This window comes from Mus caroli, chromosome 2 (assembly GCF_900094665.2).
Source record: "Mus caroli chromosome 2, CAROLI_EIJ_v1.1, whole genome shotgun sequence".
Taxonomy (NCBI): Eukaryota; Metazoa; Chordata; class Mammalia; order Rodentia; family Muridae; genus Mus; species Mus caroli.
The window spans coordinates 57,051,971-57,075,090 of NC_034571.1; the positions used below are offsets into that span (position 1 = coordinate 57,051,971).

Below are 23,120 nucleotides of genomic sequence, written 5' to 3' on the forward strand. Positions count from 1 at the left end.
ACTTAGCAGAATATTACTCATGAAACAATATCACTGAGCAGAAAAATAGAATAAAGTATTGAAACATGAAACAACGTTGATGAGTCTCAAGTGAAAACCAGCCAAGTCTAAAACTTTCCAACTGTATTGTTCTGCATCCTTGAAGTGATAAAACAACAGTCTAGTGATTGTCAGGGGACAGCAACTGAGCAAAGGTTGAGAAGATAAAGATGTGGCACAAGGGGTTCACTCTGTTGCCCAGGAGCGGTCTGAACTGTCTCTGTTACAGAAATGGCATGGATCCACACAAGGGATGAAAACACATAATTATACATTTTACCAATATTCTCAAACACATCACACACACATGCACATACACAGGCATATGCACTCACCCACCATTAAAAGACAGAAGCCATGGATTGGTAAGAAAACATGGGAGGTGTTTGGAAGGACATAAGGGAAGGGGAAATTATGTAACTTTATCATCTCAAAAAATAAAAATCATTAATAAAAATTAAAATGTTTACTTTAAAAAATGATCCAATAATATAGAAACCCAGTCACCTATCTTCACTGGTATCTATGAGTATTGTTTTAAAGGGAGTTTGATTGTATTATATAGAAATAACACCTTGTGTTTTAAAAATGAACTTGTGTTACACTTTATAAACTTTTTATAGGTCAGTTAATACAGTTGTAATCAAGTAATTAAAAGCTGTATGTGTGATAGAAAAAAAAACTACAGCCCCCTAAACCATAAATTAGAATATTTTGTGTGGAACGAATGCCTGTCTTCCCACAAAAAAATTATTAAATCTTTATATAATCCATTCTCTTTAAATCTAACATGAAAATCATGCCAGCCCATGTAATGCTGTAGTTGTCTTGGCCTCTTCCTCCTCCTCTTCCTCCTCCTCTTCTTCCTCTTCCTCTTCCTTCTTCCTTCTTCTTCTTCCTCCTCCTCCTCTTCCTCCTCCTTCTTCTCTTCTTCTTTTCTTCTTTTTTTCTTTCCCCATCCTTTCTTTGTTCCTCCCTTCCTCCTCTCTCCCTCTTCCTCCTCTCTCCTATTGATCGAAAACCACATTACATGTGACTAACATGCAAAATAATAAGAGATTTCATAAAAGCCATTTTGTTAAAAAATCATTATTATCTTGCACAGTTGATAATTTAAAAATATATAAATAGTATATAAAAGGAAAGGGATCAGAACTTTTGTCATGATGAAATTGTTTTCAGTTTTTTGTTGTTGTTTTGTTTTGTTTCTGCTATAGGAATTAACATATAAACTTCAGGCAGAAAAGGACCAAAATTAAACTGGGGAGTTCCACAATCCTCAGTGGAGAAAATAAAGTTAAAGCAAGTTGGATTTGAAAAGACTGTTGATCAGAAGGACTCAGCTATTTATTAACATGCTGAATTTGTTTCCTGTTTACTCATATGAGAAACTGACCCAGAGCATTTGTAAAGACTTTACCTTGGTCATACTGTAGTTTGTATGTATATTGCAAATATAAAGGTCAAATTTCTTATTTATTATTTGCAACTAGACCAAGGAACATTCTCCAATAGAATCTGTCTCACATTGATTACTGAGGCTTTGTGCACACATGTACACACACACACACACATACACACACACACACACACTAAGTATATAGCATATGTCATATATATGTATATATGTCAAGAATTCAAGAAGTACTAATTAATTAAGAGTATAAAAGTCATATTTATTCTTACCTGACCTGGTCCATATGTTTGATGATGTTAAAGACTTTGGTATGAGAACAGTCTCTATCTTGAAAATGATTGGTTCTCATATCATAGAAAAAAGAATGATCAGGAGAGTCACACCTTTGCAGTTAAATCCTGCCAAGTCCTGGGAGCAGTAAGCATAATTTGTACTATGAATTCATTGACCAGAACAAGTTATATTCACGTGGACTCATCTAATTAAAGGGGTGCAAATTACTAATGTCTCACTTTATCCCCAAACAACCAACCCTAATAATCACCAATTGAATATGAGGTTATTAAAGATCTATAAAGGGCAGAAAAATTTTAAGAATCACTCATTTTAAAAATTAAAGAAGGGTCTGGGGATATAGCTCAGTTAGTAAAGCAATCCCCAACATGCAAATAAAAAGCCAGACAGACTATAGTGAGCCTGTAATTCCAGGTTTGGAGAGGCAGAAACAGGAGGATCCCTTGGGCTTACAGGCCTGCCAGCTTAGTCCAATCAGGGAACACCAAGTCCTAATGAGAGATCCTGTCTCAGAAAGTAAGCCATTGTCATTCCTAAATGTGATGTCTATCACACCTTTCCAACGAAGCTCAGAGATCTATGCAGAAAAGACAGAAAGTTTACTATACTAAGAAGTTGTGAACAACTTCTAGAAAACAGTGTTTTCCAGACCAACAAGACTGATGCACACATGAACTCACAGAAACTGTAACAACATAGATAAGATTCGCACGAGCTCAAGCCAGGCAAAAATTCCAACAACGAAGCAGGGCAGTAGGCACAGACTCACCATTAGCCAAGAAGTTATTTGCCATGGATAGATACCAGGAGAGGGGAATATCATCCTTTTGTTCCTCTGTGGGTATGTCGGTTGTAGTCCATGGCAGGGATCATGCTCAAGATTAGTTAGCCAGCCTAAGCCAAACTCCATGGTTTTGATTTTTGGTTTTAAAAGAGAGAACAACAAGAAGTTGGATATGTGAGGAGCTGCTGGGGTATGTTCAGGGAAAAGGAAAAAAAAACATAATCAAATTATGTTTTACGGAATTCTGAAAGAATAGATCAAAGCATAAAAGATATTGTCGTACATGATTCCTGAAGGAATGAAACTGGAGATTTACCTGTGCCCTTCACATGCATACATGCGCTTGAATTCCCTCCTCTAACATGCACACTCACATGTGCACATCAACACACACACACACACACACACTCCAATTGAAACACTCCTTAGCTGAGTGGGGTGGTCCACACCTATAGTTTCAGCACTTGGGAAGCAGAGGAAAGGAAGGCTATCCTGGGCTGCATGGTGGAACCCTTTCTCCAGCTAGAATTCCCACAGCCTTCTCTGCCAACCACAGTAAACAACAAAATAAACCAAGGGTCAAAATCACAGAGTAAAAAAACAATTAAACAAGGGAACAGAAAAAACTGAAGTGTTCTTTGAAGAGATATTGTGGATGATTTGGTGATGAAATGTGAGGCTTGTTTTGTTTTTTGTTTTTTGTTTTTGTTTTTTATCCTTTGTGGGTTCTCTATAAGCATAGCTTTCCCCAGTGTGTGTAAAGATAGCATGAATAGTATTTTGCTTCTTGAACTTTATGGCAGATCCATGGCTTTCTTGACACTCATTTCGACTCTGTTCTTTCTAACAAACTCTTGGTTACTATCTGTTAATACATTTAATTCTTTGTCTAGTTTCTCACATGGGTTCTCAACCATTGAAATTGAGTCTTTTATTACATAAATAGCAATACCAGATAGGTGTGTGTGTGTGTGTGTGTGTGTGTGTGTGTGTGTGTGTATTTCCACTTGGAAAGAGGAAACGTGGCCAAAAGTGATAACGACAGAGGCATGAATAAGGGAAACAGAGGAGGGAAGGCTATTTAGGTTAGTGGTGGAATTAAACAGGTCCTTGGATAAGATTAGAGAGCAAGACCCTAAATCATTGAGAGGTTGATGCCAGAGTAGTAGAAACATTGACTTCCCTTATCTTTCCTATTTGTCTTAATTACAAAAGATTGCAGATATTGCAAACTGTTTCTTCACACTAAGAAGGCAGTGGTTTCCATTTGGATTCAGAGTTCTTGCTCCATTCTTGGCAGGAGTACCCGTGGAATGATATCCAAGACCAATTTTTGTGTATCCAGGTTCTACCACTGACTGTCATGAGTATGTTTCTTCCAGGCAAAATAACAAGAATTTTTACCTACAAATTAAGTGCCAATTTGCATAAGCATCCTACAAATTTATTGGAGAAATTTTCATCTAAAACCTGAAATTTAAGAGTTCCAACTACAAAGAAAAAATTAAGTATTCTTTCACCTTTTTTTTCTAACTACAAATTTTTTTCCACAAAGGAAAATGCTTTCTTTTATTTTTTAAAGTTAGTACTACAATACTGACCACTGGCAAATTTTCATTAAAAAACATTTCTGCAAAGCTAGATAAATTTTAAAAAACTAAATCTTTGTTTTTAACAATCTATTACAATAAAAATGTTTGTTTAATAGAATTTAAAGAGAATGTAACTGAGTAAAGTGGACTATCTTTTCCTTATTTTCCAAATCCATGAAAACAAGTTTCAATTTGGAGACTTTTCTTTTTATAACTTTTTTATGATAGGGAATAATTCTTCAACATTGTAGTACTTAATATATTTACAAGAATATCTATTTGTATAGGTGGCTGAAATTTGAAGAGGATGTGGAAGATGGAGGAGAAAGATGGAGTAAGCCCTATGTGGCCACGCTTTCATTACACAGCTTGTTTGAGTTGAGAAGCTGCATCCTGAATGGAACTGTGCTACTGGACATGCATGCCAACACGATAGAAGAAATTGCAGGTAAGCTGTTTGTTTTCTTAATTTATTTAATTCTGACAAGCTTGGCTGACTTTTATTATTATTTTTTCCTGACAATTCCATATATGTGTGAACAGTGAAAAACAAGTTTTCATAGTCTGTGTAAGGTGCATTAAAATAATTTTCTTCTATCTCTTTATTTGAAATAAAATAAATTGAATTTGAAATAAGCCTCAACTCATTTCTAAATGATGATCTATAACAGATGGCCAGATCTCCCTGAATATTTTCATGAACCTGTTTAGACCACACACACAAAGAAACTAATCCTTACATAGTTAAAGATTTCCCCTAAGGAGTTTGTTTATGTGGATTAAGTGACTGAATTACATTTGAGAATACATTAATTAGAATAAGTTTTGTAGTTGCTATATGAAATATATCTGTCAAGTATCCCAGGATTACAACACTGATCACAGAACATGCCTTTTATGATTTCATTTAACTTTCTTAAAGAATGTGATTTCTAATGTTTTCGTTAGGATATTACTCTGAGCAGGAAATGTCCAGTAATTGCTTATTTTCCTATCTCTGTTGCCTTTCTTTTGCTCATCTCAGTAGACCCAGTGAAGATGAGCTGTGTTCAATCTAGTTTTCCACAATTACATTTTCTGAATCTATTCTTGCAGTGAAAGTAGTTCAGTAGGCCCAATACCTCAAATAGCTTTTTACTTTTCTTTGTGATTCTCTGGTCAACCTGTGTCTTTTTGTTTGACTCCAAGTAGTCCCACTTGAACGTTCCGCTTTCCATGTAGAGCACTTTGTACAATACTATTCAAGATATGACAGTAGTTTAGAGCTAACAGTATACAGAAATTACAGGTTCTAGACATAATTGTGTTGACTTTTGCTTCATTTCCTTTTCAACTGTGAATAAAAGATTTGTAATTGCGACTTGAGTGTAATATAAAGATATTTACTTCATCATTAAAATTTCATTAAAATATTATTTTCTTTTTGTATTTATTCAGTTATGATCAGGTAATTTTATTATATTTAATAAACATATATGCTTTACATATTTATGTCTTCTAAACTTTGCAGTTTGTTCTTATCTACCATTATATCTTATTGTTATATCAATCTTTAAATGTAGGATGGAGGCTATTTTCTCCTATTAAAAAGAGATATGTAGAATTAATGTCTTAGACATGATATTTGCAGATAAGGAAATAGTTTCTTTAAATTAACCTGTAATCATAAAGTTGGTTTTGCTTATGATTATGATGATTTAAAAACCAGTAATTTTTCATATTATCAATTATTTCTCTATTTTAGGAAATCAAAAACTAGGTACATTTATTAGTAGCTAGTGTCTATTTTCTAGAAACCATATTTGTTTTTCCTTTAGGATTCCAGATCTGGGATCATGTCATTTCAAGAATGAATAAGTGTAGAATTAATGCTTTCTAGACATTTCTTTGTAAAGGAACCAGATATTGTTTTGGAATGGCAAATTATTTTATGTCAGTGTTTTTTTGTTTTGTTTTGTTTTGTTTTTTCTATCAGATTTTTGGTATTTTTTTTTCTTTTTTAACAGACTCTCATAATTCCTTAAAGAGATTTTGTTAGATTTAGTAGCAGAAAATCCCATTTGCATCTGGCAGGTCTGTCAAGAATTTCTGGTATAATTAAAGTAGGATTTTCTTTTGGATGAAGTTAATTTAAAACATATCTATTTCCCCATGTTTCAGGGAACTCAATAAATCCAAACTCTATCCCTCAAAATATTACTTAACCTTTTCAAATCCACAAATCTCTAGGTATAATATTTCTTACCATGATTTATTCTGATGCAGAGATTAATTATGTTGAAAGTGTTTCCTACTTACATTCATATACATTGTAGACAATTTATGGTTTGTGCTAATCTCTTTAAAACTCAGCATTATAAAGATTAGAAATGGAAATATTCTTTTTGAAGTGTGAATACTTTACCCTGATTCTGTCAATGAAAGTTAGAAAGAAATTGAAATCAAGCTAAAGTTAGTATCGTGGACAAATAATCAATCAAAGCTCACAACGCATTAAAGCAACTTTTGTCACTTAAAATTTTTCACTGAAGGATAAATTTAATAACTATCTCCACTGAATGCAAACTTAAGACTGGCATGAGAATGTATTATTTGACATCAGGTTCATGCGACGGCACAGTATACACCTCTAATCCTAGCATCGGTGGTCAGGTCTCTTGAGTTTGAGGCCAACCTGACCTACACAGTAAGTTCCAGGCCAGCCAGAGATGCATCCTGAGACCCTGTTAAAAGCAAAATAAATCCATAAAACCAGGTTAATATTATGACAACCCTTAGTATACAAAGTAAAGTGTTCAGCTTTTATGCTGTTAATTTTGGCAGCCACAAAGAATCTATCACTTCATATTCCCGACTCCTGCATCTCTTTGAAGGTTAAGGCCACGAGTTTTCAGAACATTTATATGGGAAATTTGAAGAAGGCATAGATTTATATAGTTTTTGCAATAAGTATGGCTTTTTAGAATACTTTGTGATCATGATGAGTTGATTATACTAAAGCAATTACCTAATTATGATGAAAAAAATGACTCCTCCATCCAGAAGCCGTTTTACACAGCACTGATAGATTTTGTAGAGTGCTTGAAGTCAGAACAATGTGCTCTATCTTTTTCCTTTTTGCTTCTTTTCTTAACAAGATCTTGGCATAGGGCTTTGGCAAGCTCCCGGTGTTAGGCACCATTGCCTGCTGAGATGTGAGGACTCGACTTTGGGCCTAAAGCCATCATGGCTCATTATCCCTTCCTACATTTCTAGTTAATACTGATAAGTATTATTGTGGTGAATAGAACAATGTGGGTGATGACTAAATCATGTTCCTGCCTTTGTGCTTAAGCCTCATGCCAGTATGCTTTATTTTTAAGCAAGAAGATTAACCTTTCTCGTTCACTAATACAGTCTGTAATGTAGTCATGCCTTGGATGTATGGACTGGGTTTGTGGGGCTACTGAACACATGAATGCTTTTTAAAACCCAAGTACTTTCTCCTATGTGTCTGCCTGAAATAAATATCTTATCTGTATATAACTATAAAGGTGAATGTTAGGGGACTTTATAGTGCTCCTGTAATTGTGGCTCAGTAGAATTTTAGTAATAATATTATAACATATATGGTTTTTATATGATCAGCTTTTGTTCTGTTTAGCATAGTAAACATAGAAGTCTTAATATTCTGTTTCTGGATCTGTCTTGAAATTGTGTTATATTAGTGTTTTAATAACTTATAATTTCTATTGTATATGAATATGTATTTTATATACATTTTTGGTCACAGAAAGTTTTCAAAGTAATATAATGGGATGACAGTTCTTCAGTTCCTTTATTTTGTTTTAATTCAGAGATGTCATAAATACTGATCTGCAAAGAACTGAGACATGAATTTACATTTCATCATTTAATGCCGTGCACTTTTTGGAATTGAATGAGACTTTTTATTGCAATGGATGATTTCTAAGTACTTCACATGTATCATTGCCAAGTCCCAAATATTCATTTTTAACTCTTTCCCATTGTGAACAGAAAGTGACAAAGCAAATTATATTCCTTGTTTTAAGTATGGCCAACTGCCTAGTTTTGTAGGCCTTTTGAGCTGTGACTTGGGACATTTCACATGACTGAAAATTAAAACAGAAAAAGCTTTTATGATGTAAAAATTGTATCAAACTAAATTTCACTAATCTTTGGGAAATTTTAATGTAGTTCAAAGGCAGAGTTGGGGAGTTGTGACAGAAATCGTTTGTTATCTGGCTCATGGCAGAAAAACTGAGGCTAATTAATTCAATTCTTGTCCTGTCCAAAAAAGCTGTAGGAATCCCATCTCTGCTGACAGTGATTGGTTCGTGTCAGTCAAGAGTAGAATTTTCTATGCCAGGTGAAAAATGAACCTTTTATAAAAGCAAGGGACAAAAGCTAATGTATTTCCTACTGGATAAGAACAAGGATATTTCCTTGTTACTGCTGGCAGCCACCTTACACCCATAAAGGAAACGAGACTGAGCCCAAATGCAGATCCTCAAGAGGATGCATACAGCATCACAGAGAGATGGAACTAGAACAGCCTCATTTTGAGTTTCCTCTTCTGCAAGTCAGTCAGATGAGTCAGTTCAACTGAGGCGACTTATATTTCTGTTATTGACAAACTCATCTTAATATCTAGTTGATACTGTTAAAAACTGAAAATATTGAAGACTTCACAGGGAACTATACCCAATTTAATGGAAATTGCAAAGAAAACCGTGCACTGGGAAATTACTTACTGGTTGGCCTCAATTTGCTAATCAGTGCTTTAAGGGCCTTAGATTATTATTCTAGCTGCAGTGCTATTCCAGTGCATACATTGTTACTCCCATCCTTCAAGTGATAACAACTGCACTTACTCAGCTTTGCAAGGTCACACAGCTAGAATGTTGTAGAGGGATCCAAGTTATTCTCCATTGTCTCTTTCCATTTTGTACAAACAGGAAACTGAGTTTCTAAGAGGAACGTTTGCTAATGTTGATGCCTGCAGTGTCCTGAATGTGTTGGCAGGAGACAATTCACTGGGATCTGCTTTATATAATTTGTACTCCCCCAAACCAATTAGAGTTAATATTTGATATTCTGAAAGCAGAATATTAATACTGAGGCTCAGTGAAGTGATACTACATCATTAAGGAATTTCAAAGGCCCTTTCCTGTTATTTATTTCATTGGCACACTTGATATGTATGACAAATATCAGTGTACTCAGTTCAGTCTTCTGAAGTCTTTCCTTATACATTTTAAAGCGATAGTTCCTTGTTATTAAACACATTCTATGGGTTCTGTTAGAGAAAGAGATACGTTTGTAACAAATAAAATGCTTATTTACTTTATAAATGCTGGGAACAAAACTGCTGGATAGCTCCTAATCCCACTTAGAAAAATCAAGAAAAGTATTCACTAGAAAGTCACAGAAAAACTACATTAAAATATGTGCAAAATGTCAAGCGTTGTAGTGTACTTCGTTAATTTGTGTTCTTGGGTGACTGAGAAATTTGTAGTCTAAGTTTGAAGTTCACCTGTTTGCAAAGAGGGACTCAGTTTAGTTAGGGTGATTTGCATTTTCTGTTACTTAAAGGTGTAAACGGAACTATGTAACTAGTTGATACTGTTATAAACTTTGAGTGTAAGAAGACTTCACAAATTAAAAGAAATACCTATACTCTATGTGAAAGAAATGGTGTGTGTGTGTGTGTGTGTGTGTGAGAGAGAGAGAGAGAGAGAGAGAGAGAGAGAGAGAGAGAGAGAGAAAGAAAGAGACAGAGACAGAGAGACAGAGAGACAGAGAAACAGACAGAGAAGAGACAGAGAGACAGAGACAGAGATACAGACTATAACATAACCTTTTCTGTTACAATCATATGATTCTGTTTGATGAATAACATAACTTTTTGTTTAATATATTGAGTATGCTTAGAAAAATGAGAAGTTATTGTTAAAATTAAGTGATTTATAATGAAAATTCATGTTTCCCTGTGGCAATCCTATAAAAGATAGACTTTTATTTGAATCATCTTACATTGAGATTGTCAAAAGAATTTCTTCCTACTTTAATATGACTAATATTCAGGGTGTCCATTTTAAACAGAAAAGCTGTGCTCTTTATCTTCTTTCTGTCTTCAGATATGGTCCTTGACCAGCAGGTCAGCTCAGGCCAGCTGAATGAAGATGTTCGCCATAGGGTCCACGAAGCATTGATGAAGCAGCATCATCACCAGAATCAGAAAAAACTTGCTAACAGGATTCCTATTGTCCGATCTTTTGCTGATATTGGCAAGAAACAATCAGAACCAAATTCCATGGATAAAAATGGTAAGTGCTCTTTTGTTTCTACTATAAGACCATGAAATATTAAATTCTTTCCAAATACTTAAAATCTTTTATTTGAAAATTGTTTATTGAAATTAATATCATTTTAATAGAATCATTTCCTTTTGTGTGCATATATATATATAAATATATATATATACAAACACACAAAAATACACTATATTTTTGCCTTACTTTATCATCAAATTGTAGACACCTTATCAAAGAACTTGTTTCTAGAAAGGCTCATAAGAAGAGTAAAATAATCGATTTTCAATTTTAACTTACAGATCCAAACAGCAAACCTAAATGGAACACATCTTCTATCTTGACCTAAAACTCTAAGCCTCATCTTTCTCAGAGTTGAGAAGAGTAATGAAATGGTTTATGCTGTGGCGGCCTTCTAATTAAATCATCTTTTTTTGTAGAAAAAGGTTTTCCCATCTTGGTCATGGTCAACAGATTTCATTATCGAAAATAAAACGATGCAGCAGCTAACGTGGCAGCTAACATGGTCCTGCCTATTTGGTCTCTTCTCTGTCCTGAACACAGTGCTCTTTATGCAGCAGCATCTCAGTGTGCAGGGAGCCTCATCACAATCTTCACACAACAGCATACTTGAGCAATATTATTTTCTCATAACCCTGCTTATTAGTTTTCTCCTTGAATGAATTTAATTATCATTTACACTAAGAAATTGCTTCAAAATTTGTTATCATATCTTCATAAAGGAAAATGAATTTACCATAAAGATCATATGGATATGTTATTCTTGCATCAGATATAAATGCTCTTCAGTTCTAAAAGACAAAAATTATGACTGCCATGTAGCTCGGTAAGGAGAATGTTTGTCTAGTATTCAGTAATCCACATTTCATCTGCAGCACTGAGTAAATGGGACATTGTGATGCAGTCATACTCATAATCCTGGAATTTAGGTAGAAGCTGCAGAAAGTTCAAGGTCAACCTCAACTATATAGAATGTTCACAATCAGCATAGCAATAAGATATTTATTTAAAATATCAAATAAAAGGTGAAAATATTTTCAAATGATTTATTAGAAAACCTGACTTACGGAAATTGACCACAGTAACATGAATTGACAGAACAGAATATTTCTGTGGTTTTCTTCCCTTTTCAAAAGTTTCAGACATACTTTGCAACTATATGAAGATATGTTTTCTTTAGACTTGTATTGTGAGGATGATTTCATACTACTGAGTCAAATGTTCACAAACAAAAGAAATACACCAATGAATCATTCAACTTGTTTCATAGTATCTTAAGGTCATTAAGTATATTAAGTCTTAGGATTAAATGTTGGATAGTGTTGAATGATATATTTCTAATTGAGAAGTAGCATTTGAAATATTTGTTTTTTATTTAGGTATTTAAAGGAGTGAATCTTTCATTGAAAATCCCATGACTGGGTAGACAGAGTTCTCCCTTTTCTTATACTGGAAGGCTCATTCCTCCGGTCCCTAGTCTGTTGCCTTTGGGTATTCTCTAACCTTCTCTGTTGTTGCTTCGTGTCTCTATTTTGATAGTATGAGAATATTGTCTTCTATTTATTACACACTAAAAAGCCAACAAAAGCAGCTGAAATTTTTAGTTTTAATTTCTAAAAATTAAAGATACAGAAATGAAACGTAGATGCTGTCCTTGACTGACTATAAAGCATTGGCATCACGTAGAAGCATGTCTCTAGATATATATGCAAAGTTCGTTGAAAGTGTCACATGCATGCCTTGGCATATAACCAACTTATATTAGTAGATTCTACTGACTATTTTGAAGATACAGAAATAACATTAAGATAAATACTATATTTAAATTAATTCATATTCAAAATTATAATTTGATTTAAACATATATACATTAATGTGAAATTGAAGAGTTTATAATTTGAGATATAAGTGTAGTGGTTTACTCTTTAAAGGGAAACTTGAGGACAATTTTATTAAATTATTAGAGAAAAACCCCTGGGTAGACAAATGGTAAGTTCTGGCAGCTGCCTAGATGACTAGAGAACAGAAAAACCATCCGGTAGAAGTTATTGTTGCTTTTATAGTGCTAATACTTATTTTGTTGGCCAAGGTTAAGAAACCCAATCTAGATATTTAATAACCTTTATGGGAGATTTACGTTTGCTTGACTCTTAAAATCTTATTAAAATATCCTATTACAATTTTCCAAGAATTTTGAAAAATTTTTGGACAAATGAACAGTCTTCATTTCATTACATTTTTGGAAATCAGACAATAACTTATAGACCAAAATGTGTTTATTAAAACAGCTAATCATCATGTGTGATATAATTTCTATATTTGTTACTTCAATCTTCACTGAGAATAGTGTTTGTATTTGAAATTTTAGATGTATTTTAGGGAAAGGGAAGAAGGTGTGGAATTTACTGACTTGACCTTGTGCTGTCATGTGCAGACCTATACTCACTGCCAATGTTTTAAACTTCCATTACATTTAAGGAAAGAGGACAGACTTACAGCTGTGAAGCACTAGTCTACATGCAGATGCGCATAGAGACAGCATTTACAGAGAGGACTTTTGTTTTTATCTGTGAAACAGCTTCGTTTTCCCAAAAACTAGTATCTTAGTAATTCTGTTGCCATCTGTACAGTCAACCTTTATATGAACACATACAAATCTTTCCAGGGCATGTGTTAGGGTAATAGAAACTTGGAAGCACTTATAATAAGATTCATATATCCAATTAAGTATTGTTGTACAGCATCCTGTCAGCGGTAGTTTCTAAGCCTAGGCTTCTAACACCTCCTCATGACTCTGTTTTGCTTCCTCACACACTTTACATAATTATGTGTTCTGAGAAGTCTGGAAATATGTATAGACTTCAACAATTTAGAAGTAAGTCTCCTACCCACAAGTGTGAAAGACCTCTACTACTAAGGTTCTCAATCTACTTATGGACTCTATAAACTGACAAACTTGAGATAAACAAAGAAATTGGAACTCAAAGCATAAATATAGAATTGGCACTCTGTTTTAAAACATGGATTAGAGACTTAATTTTTATGGTGCAATAGTAAAAGGGGATGCAATGGAATCTTACCATCCAAAAGCATAAATGTAATATTCTTTTTATTTTAAAAACACCCTGGAGCAAACCATTTTACTAAAACAAAACCAAATGGGCCTTTTCCTTTTTAACACTATAACATTAAAATTAATAGAAGGTTTTCTTTTAAAGGAGCAAAGATGTAGAAATGAGTTATCTACCCTTGTTTAATGTGGTTTTGTTTTAGGATCAAAGTATGAAATGTCCTCAAAAATGAAGTGATATTTACAAAAGGAAGTCTAAGAAACATTTAGAATAAACTTTCTGTTTCCTTAATTGAATACTTTTGGGTGTTACCTTGGTTGTTCTCGCAAGGATTAAACATCTAGATACTGCATTTCAAATGCAGGTCTTCTTTGTTTTATGTTACTTAAAAAGAAAATAGTGTATTTTCTTTCCCTTTCTTTTCCCTGTCCACGTTTTCTCTCTGTTACCTTTCCTTAGTGATTAAAGATATTTTTCAATCTCACCTACAAATACTCTGATGTATATATCTATATGTTACATATATATGTCAATATTTTTGGTATTCTGCACATTATCCTCAGGGTTAAGATGCAAGATGCTATGGATTCACCGTGCATTTTTAATGCCACCATGCTGTGTTTAACTTTCACTTTTCATTAAGCATCAAAACTGTGAGAATTAAATGACTGATTCTGATGTTTCAATAGAAAGTGACAGTTACATTTGGCAAAACAATGGCAAAAAATAATAGAAAATAGTATTTACTTTGACATTAGAACCCTGAAAAGAATACTGAAATGAAAAATATCAAGACTATTCAAGTCATTTCTTGAATCTAGAAACACATTTCAAACACAAATGTGACTTGTGTTAGATGATCAAGAAACCAAAATACATAAATGCTATTTATCATTTCTGTCACGCATTCCCTTATGCATGGAGACATTTGTATTGCAATTCTGTTGTAAAATGATGTTAATATCCTGATTACATGTTTTTGATCATTCTTGGGACTCGTGGCTTCTGTAGTATAGGGTATTTTCATCCCCCAATCCATTACTGCTAATTTCTAACTCTTCCCTTGCTTCTACGCCTTTTCTCCCTCCTAATTAGAATAATTTCCAGTGGCTGTTTTTTTGTTTTGTTTTGTTTTGTTTTGTTTTAGAACCTGAAAGTTACAAAGCTTCTGCTAACTTCTTGTAATCTACTGTTCAGAGTCTTAAGTGCAGAGCCCTTAGCTTTAGAAGGGTGGCATTTGTGTTGAGCATTCTGACCTGGGTAGGTTGAGCCCTTCCAGCAGTAGCCACAGATGTATTGTTAACGACGTTTCTTTGTGGTTTTCAAACTTGCTTTACTGCCTTAAAATTACTTTTCTTATAATGCTGTATATTTATTCCAAGATGCAGGATGTCTTTATGTGTTTAGATATTCATTTCCTTTTTAAAGCACTGTGTTATTTTAAACAATATAACATGTAGTATTTACTCCTCATAATGATCAACTTTGAAGGAGAAAGCTAGAAAATTACATCTTAATGTTGCTTGAGAGAAAGCATAGTAAGAGATTCCTATATATGAAGAATGTAAACATGTCTACTGTTAAAAGAAAATTAAAATTATGTTACTTATTAACAGAGCTTATGTATCTGTTAGAGGCTGTATTATCACTGAGCTATGAAAATTGACTACATTTTAAGAACAAACATATTTCTAAGATAACATGTTTAAAGTTTCACTTTCTTATTTGAGACTGATTATTTCCAGGCATACCAACTTTCAACAATTAATGGCATGAATACTCTTTCTGGTTTGGAAGTGTCGCTCACCTAATCATAATTTCCTAAAAATTTATCTCTTTCTCCATGTTCTCTATTTCCATAAAAATGTATTGTTGCACATATATGTAACTTTGTCATTCATCTCTATATTTCTTCATTTTGCTCTGTCTTGTGTCTGTCTCTAACAGGCTCATCTCATCTCTGTACCTCCCTCATCTCCTACCCTTTGGGTACTCTAAATGCGTTGAAGGTTCTGAGGTAGTGTAATCCGGCTTGGACTCTAGGATAATAGTACTGCATCTCTATGTCTTCATCCCAGTTTCCTTCTACTACATACAATTTATACTGGGTTAACCAGTAGCAACAATGATATATGTAGGACATAAATTATCTAATGATTTGATTTACACTGGATAAAAAATGTAAAACCGCTGTTTTATATCACTCATTCATACAATGTGCATATAGGAAAGAGCTAGATGTGAAGACTCAAATATAATTCAAAGAAAATCAAACAGCTGCTAATATACATGCTATATACTCTATGCTTTAATTCATATGTAATAAAGCAAGTTAATATTTCATTAAAATAAAGAACCATATAATTAACAGATTAAGTAATAGTATAAAGTAACCTTTGATGTTGAATAGAAAGGATAGTGTTAGATTTCTCAAATATTTACATATAAATAGTTATAAACTTTTATCATGCTTTGTATAAGTTTCATGATGCCTTAAGATTTGCACTTTATAATAGTTAAGATAATCTAAGTTTACAATGCCATTTAATTACATGAATTATTATCTGAACAATTATTAGTGCTCATGGTGTAGGAATTAGAAAGGAACAGACAAAAATACTTGTTTGCAAGCATCATGCTAAAGTAACTAGAAAAGTTATCATAAACTAATAGCATACTTGCAACGCTTCTAAGGATTTAAGGACTCATTTCTACCTTCTTACTGCTTTTCCCCTGGAGAGGGAAATGGCCTGCAGTTTTTTCCTAATATATTAGAAAATAGTCAGTGCACCTAAAAGTTGTCATTTTTTGAATGACTTTTTTTATCATAGAAGTCAGCAATTGTGTTAGAAATTTCCTTCCCTATATTTGTCCATGTGTCTTATGTGACAGTCTTTGAATTCATGAAGTGCACTTTGGAATCTAAGCCCACCAACTTCTTTCAAGTGGTGATACTTGAATTAAGTTAAGTTTTTAAGCAACGAGTTATAATGGGCAACAAATTATAACAGCTATTCTGTGACCTAAGGAATCTATGGACTATTACGATGCATGCATTATAGCTTTGTGTATATAACAAAATATATAAGCTTTATTTAAAGTATTGTAATTTTCCCTAAATAACATAAGCTAATCTTTTAAACTTAAATTATACCTATAGATTTTCAGTGCCCAAAAAGTTGTCAAAACTCCTTATTTATATTATTTTCTTTTAATAATTTAAAGTGTAGTTTTAGAGGTAACACCTCTAAATGATTCTAAATTCAGATTTTAAATGCTATTTAAACTTTGAATGACTTTAGATGTGACAAATATATTCATGTATTATTCTAAAGTATAGAAGATACAAACACTGTGGTTTCTATACCTATAGAAAGGATGGTTGTACTATAGAATACATTCTTTCCTCTCTGTACTATAGTACAAGTTCTCTGGATTTGTCTGTACTCTAGAAATACATATTTTACTGTCACCTAGTGTGCTTCTTACTTGATATTCAGAACTAGGTCATTATTAATATCACTTAAAAGATTCAAAGATCATAGTATCTAATTTACGTTCTGATTATCAGTTCTATAAGGTAATATTTTTTACTTTTAATTCTTAAAATAGGAGTAGCATAGAAGAGTAAATTTCCAAATATATTTATTACAATTATCACAAATAGCAACATATTAGTAATCATAAATATTTACCAAATGAAATGCAAGTGCCAATGTTTAACTATAGTTTATAACCTGAATATAGTTTATAAAATATTGTTCCATATATCTCTCTATATATATATGAATGAAAGAAAAACCAGATTTTTAAAATTATACATTCTAGCATATTCACTCTCTGATTCAATCTCATCAAAGTTGGTTTTGTGTTGGGTTGACTCTTTTTGCATGTGTTTTCTTACAGTATTATGTAAATGATATTTCATGTAGTTACTGGCTACATGGCATAAATTATTATAAGAAAACATATACATTTATTTAATTTTTCCATAACATGGGTCTTACCACTTAATTTTACAGAATATCTAATAATTTAGGCTTAAATATATCTAATGTTCCAACTCATGCAATTATGGAGAAATGTTGTGAAACTGGTGATTGAAGACATCTGTTAGTAGCACAAATGCATTATGTAAAGGCTTTTTAAAAATAACAGTTATTATTTTGAGAACAGTAAATTGAATGGCTGCTGATGAACAATTCAGTTGTAGCTGTGCATTGCAGGTAGAGATGGGAGAATGTAAAGTTTGTCTGACTTCCCTTGAACGGTATTCGTTGCCTTGAATTATGTATTCAAATATGAGAATCTGTGTCCATGATTTGAGGTTAACTCACTTTAAAAAGTCATTGGATCTTTACCTTCACAAAATATATTATTTTTCCGTTTTTGATGGAAGGAGAAAAATATTTAAATTCAAGAAGTATATTAAATCTATTCCTTTGTAACAAAGGGATTTTAATCCAGAAAATGTTATCTTTTAACAGATGTTCTCTGTCTGTGAGCCTTACTAGGCTAATCAGTGAAGTTATATGAGTATGTACAATAAATAATTTTGGTTTTAATCATCTTTGTTGATCAGGAAAAACAAGGAGAAAAACTTCTGTAACCATTTAAGGGAGTTAGAGATGTTCAGAATTGGCAGTAATCGAAGGGGATGAGAATAAAGTGAATTCTGAATAAAACTGAGATGTCAGCATGTAGAGAGAAAAGGTAGACACAGGGAGGAGTTCTCATGTTTGAGATCCATGAAAGTAAAAGGCTTTCTGAAGCCACTGGGTTAAATTGTACACATTGTCACGGCTTCCATGTTGAATTGCATTACCTATTTCACAGGGAAAGTAAAAAGATGGGTAGAGAGTAGGCTGAGGAAATTAAGCACACTGGGTTAATTATAATTTATTGCTAACTGTGGCATATTTCAGATGGTCTGTGCTTCAAAGGCTGTTGCATCGTAAATGGTGAACCTCATGTCTTATGGTCATTGCCACATCCCCAGCTCTTTGGTCCTGCTAACTAACCTCACCTTTAATACAAGAGAGAGACCTACATCTTAATTATATTTTCAATAAAACTCATGGAAAACCAGCGCAACTCTAGTCTAGTGACCTTTTCTTGCATAAGAGATGAATAGCAGAGCTTATGTAACTGAACAGTTATAGACACAAAATCACATATGTTTCTAATAAGCTCTATTTCTAAATTTTATTGCTAAAGAACATAGTGATTTGGATTTTTAAATGTAATAGAACAGAAAAAAATTCTGAGAACTTACTAATATTCGTCCTTTTTCTATATTGTCAAAAATTCTTCAGTCAGAACTTCAAAGTTATGTCTCTTTAAAATATATACTATTAGTTTTGATTGATATTTAGAAGTCAATGAACCTTAGGTTTTGGTTAAATTTAGTTAAAATTTGTAGGCATCTTTTCTTCAAAGAGATTAATCACTTAGTGTTTTAAATTGATAATTGGCTTAAATGTTCTTGGTTGATTTCTCCCATTTCTATCTGTAACCGATAATCTTTATATTGATATAGTTCCACTTAATTGAATGTTCATGCTTACATCATAAAAGCTTGTTAAAAAATCTACTTAGTTTGTTAAATTGAAGTTCATATCTCACCCAGTATAAGTAATTGTCTGTATTCTGCAATAACAATCTCTTTTAGCAGGTCAGGTTGTTTCTCCTCTGTCTGCTCCAGCCTGTGCTGAGAATAAAAATGATGTCAGCAGGGAAAACAGCACTGTAGACTTTAGCAAGGTAAGCTTTCCTCTCTTCCATTTAAGTAAGCTGCTAAATCACTAGTAGAAACTGCTACCTATTGACACACTTGCATGTCTTTATTTGTTTTTTTACTGAAGCTCGAAATTGTTATAGACAAGTATCAGAGTTCAGTCTATGTGCAGGGCTTCACCCATTTGAGAAAACAGATGTGTAAATTTTAAGAATCATCTTTTGAATTCAGCCACTTGGAGTAACCCTTGCAGTAGAAGGAACAAGTGAATGTCACAAGAAGCTTAATCTGTTGTCTAAATATATGTGCTAGATTTTCTCCCTCAAAATAATCTTCCCATTATTTGTAGAAAAACAAGTCATATGATATCAATCTCTACCGTCATTCTATTTGAGGAGTCAGTAAAGGAAACCCTAGGAGGTAAAAGAGCAGAACTTTGAATAAAAACATATAAAAGGCTTACTATGGTGAAAGCTACTTCTAGTTGTATATGGTCTAAATTAAATAATTTCTTTGAATTTATACTAAGAAAATAATGAGTTAGCAAAAATGAAGGGATTTTGGTTAATATATATCTGACGTTTTATATGCTCTACAGTAGCTGTGGCATCATAACTGTTGAATAGAACAGAGAGGTTTCAATATTGGTCAAAAATAAGGATGTTCAACCATTTTATCCGAGTGGCTGATAAGGAAGTACTATTTTGATAATGCCCTCAGCACGAGCAATAGTGGGAAGAAGTGGGAATGGTCTTCAGTCCGAGGAAGTAATCTAAATAAAAGTTCTGAAAGGACTAATGGTACTCTGCTTCCTAGCCCTGTTTTAGCTTCCCAGGGATACTGTATCCCTGAGCTAGCCCTAGCTATGTGCATGCTTTCCCTCTGGTGCCTGGAAGAGTCTCTGGGAGCATGATGTACAAGCTTAAGTCTGTTAATTATGCGTGCAGGGACTGGGAGGCCAACAAAAGGGGCATACTAGTCCATGTGGGATGAAACAAAGGCTTGACAAAGGACCTCCACACCAGCAGGAGAGAGAGGTGAGGGTACTCGGGCTCGACTTCTACAGTAGTCCAAAACTCATTTCACTGTCTGAAGGCATGTAATTCAAATATTAAACCCTTTTAAATGTGTTCCATCTGCCACTCTAAGAGTTATATTTTTAAAGCATTACATCATCATTCATCTGTAAGTTATAATAAATCTGTCACACATTGCCATAAATTTAATTTCTGCTGTTCTTACTTCAAAACAATATCTTAAAAGTGATGACATAAAAAATTGACTATCTTATAACAAAGGAATATTTGACATTTTTAAGAATTGTGATTTTAAATTATGTAGATCATTATTTAAATAAATTAACTTTAAACTAAAAACCTCTTATACATTGAATTCTATATTTCCATTTCATTTTGATGTTTTTGTTGACCTATCTTCATGGCCTTCAAAATTAATTGATCATCATTAAAGAGAAATAAAGATTGCCAGTTAAAGACAGTGGTATCATCCCTAGGCCCCAAACAATTAGAACTACATAAATGTAAAAAATAAAATTTCTATCTTTCAATTCTTTCCTTCATTGTTGCATTTCATTTTCTGGGCCATTTAGTGGAGAAGCTTGGGCCAGCCATCTGCATCCCTCTGTATTTTCTCCATAGCATTGTTCATTGGAAAGAACATATCTTTTGAGAAAGAGCATGCAAACTTGAATGCTAAATGTCTAACATCTATCTGTTACTGTTTCTGGAGGATCTCTCTAAACTGTAGCATTATCATTGCCGAAAACAAGTATAATAAATATTTATTGTTCTGTTGTAAAGACTTAATGGTATTAGGGTCTGTTAGAGAACTGAGCATAAAATAGCTACTCAAGAAAAAAAAATGACTGTATTTAAGGTTGGGAATGGTAGTGTCAAGACAAATTCCAGACCAGATTTAATGGGCTACTTTCCACTGGATCTTCAGTACCTTCAACAGGTCTTGACATAGAGTTTTTTGAAGGGACTGTAAAATTTAAAATAGTCTAGGTACTTAGTTTTAGAGTAATGAAACAAAACAAGAAACATTTATAGTTTTATAACCTGGTAGAACAGAGAATTAGAGTTTGGAAAGAGTTGCTGTGGTCCGTCACCTTGGAAACAATTCTTACTGCCAGATTTTCAAGGTATGCAAGTTAAGATGTTTTTAACCTAATGTTTTAGTTTGGTGTTGGGTTTATTAAACTTTAGCTAATCTCTACATTACTGTGTCCATTTTGATATTTTAAATCTTGTTATATGGATAATAAAACTCAGTCAAAAATTGAGATATCAAAAAGCTCTTTTTCATTTTATGTAACTCAATCCTATGTTCTATCAACCTTCAGTCTACACAACTTTCCTCTATATAGTTATTAGGCTCATCAGTTTATTAAATTAAGTAAGGAACTAACATAATCTATTACATCAGATTATAGCTCAATTATTCCTTCAAAAATTAGGAGCTTCAAAATACTATTTGTTTTTCAAAACACTATGTTTTTTTAATATCGTAAAAATGACTATTATATGTCAACAGAGACTCTTTTATTTCAAATGGTCCTAAAGAAGAGTTCCATAATTATCCCCTACCATCTTATGTATTTTCACATCTTTCTGCTGTGCATGAAGCATATTAGGAGTAAGAAATCTTAGTTGTCTTATTTAGACAAAAACAGTGAATCCCGTGGAACTTAAAAATGCCACCTGCGGTAGATCCCAGTGGTGGACACCATTTGCCTACCTTCTATTAATTGCCATGCTTTCATCAATAGCCTTAAGATTTGAACTTTATCTTTAAAGTTCCATGTCCTTTTCTTTCAGTGTTAAGTGTTCATGTTGGGCAGACAGCTCCAGCTCTACTGAGGTCTTCTCTCTCATCTTGTTGCCTAGAGATGAACTATTTTCACCAGCATTTTAAGTTCCAAATAGCTAGAATCAGGCATCTTTCCCTTCTTGGCATAACAGTGGAGCCCACAGAGTCTAGAAATATGGTATAAATCCAGAGCTCCCAAAATGTATCTTGACTCTTTCAAGGTTCTCTACAAAGCACTAGAAACTTCCAGGATTTCTCTATTTTCACTGCAAGAGTTTGAATCCATTAAAGTATTTTCTTAAAAATACATTATAACCTAGACCCTCAAGTAATCTATTAAGTAGCTATACATTTGTGCAAGATCAAATTTGTTGCTCTTAAATGTAATTTTCTGTTTTAATAAAAAGTGGAGAAATTGCTAAATGAGATTTTTTATAAACTGTGATCTAATGTAAGTATAAAGAATAAGACTACTCCAGGTATAATTTAATCTGACAATATGAAAGTGATTATGTATTACAAAGTCTACCATCTTTTCAAATCCATATCTCATTCAAGAATAATATAATATAATAATGCAAAATGATTATTGACCACAGTTACATGAGTATAAGTTAGTATATTAAAAGGAAAAGATAAACTTGCTGATCTTCAAATCAGATTCTGTACAGCTTCTTTAAGGTAATAGATATCAATTATATATTTGGTTTAATGTACTTTAAAAATCATAGATAATGGTCACAGGGTTTTTTATATAAATGAAACTCTTTATATACTATGCAATCCTTGATCCAACCTAATTTTAATTTAAAACAGTTAATTCTGTTTTTGAAGCTTTTCTGAGATAAAGATTTTAATAGCAAAGATTGACAACTGTTGAACAAAGTATTCTAGATGGAATTTATACTTCAAGAATTACCAATAAATTTTATATTAATTACAAATTATATGATTTTATTTTCAAATTAAATGTTATTACATCTGTGTGTGTGTGCCTATGTGTGCATGTGCACGCGTGC

The 23,120-nt window shown here is 33.0% G+C and overlaps 1 protein-coding gene across 10 annotated transcripts in view; it reads left to right on the forward strand.

Moving 5' to 3' along the window:
* The first annotated feature begins 4,417 nt into the window (after nucleotides 1-4,417).
* Slc4a10 (solute carrier family 4 member 10) overlaps nucleotides 4,418-23,120 on the forward strand; it is a 96,860-nt gene continuing 78,157 nt past the window's right edge. For 2 of the 10 annotated variants that reach the window (XM_029473669.1, XM_029473664.1), the window contains exons 1-4: nucleotides 4,418-4,574; nucleotides 10,267-10,455; nucleotides 19,204-19,295; nucleotides 20,217-20,306. In XM_029473669.1, the coding sequence (XP_029329529.1) occupies nucleotides 4,544-4,574; nucleotides 10,267-10,455; nucleotides 19,204-19,295; nucleotides 20,217-20,306 (402 nt within the window). In that variant the 5' untranslated portion in view covers nucleotides 4,418-4,543. Of the gene's footprint in view, nucleotides 4,575-10,266; nucleotides 10,456-15,479; nucleotides 15,550-19,203; nucleotides 19,296-20,216; nucleotides 20,307-23,120 lie in introns of those variants that run through there. The other 8 variants (XM_029473689.1, XM_029473687.1, XM_029473666.1 and 5 more) reach the window with 7 other exon arrangements.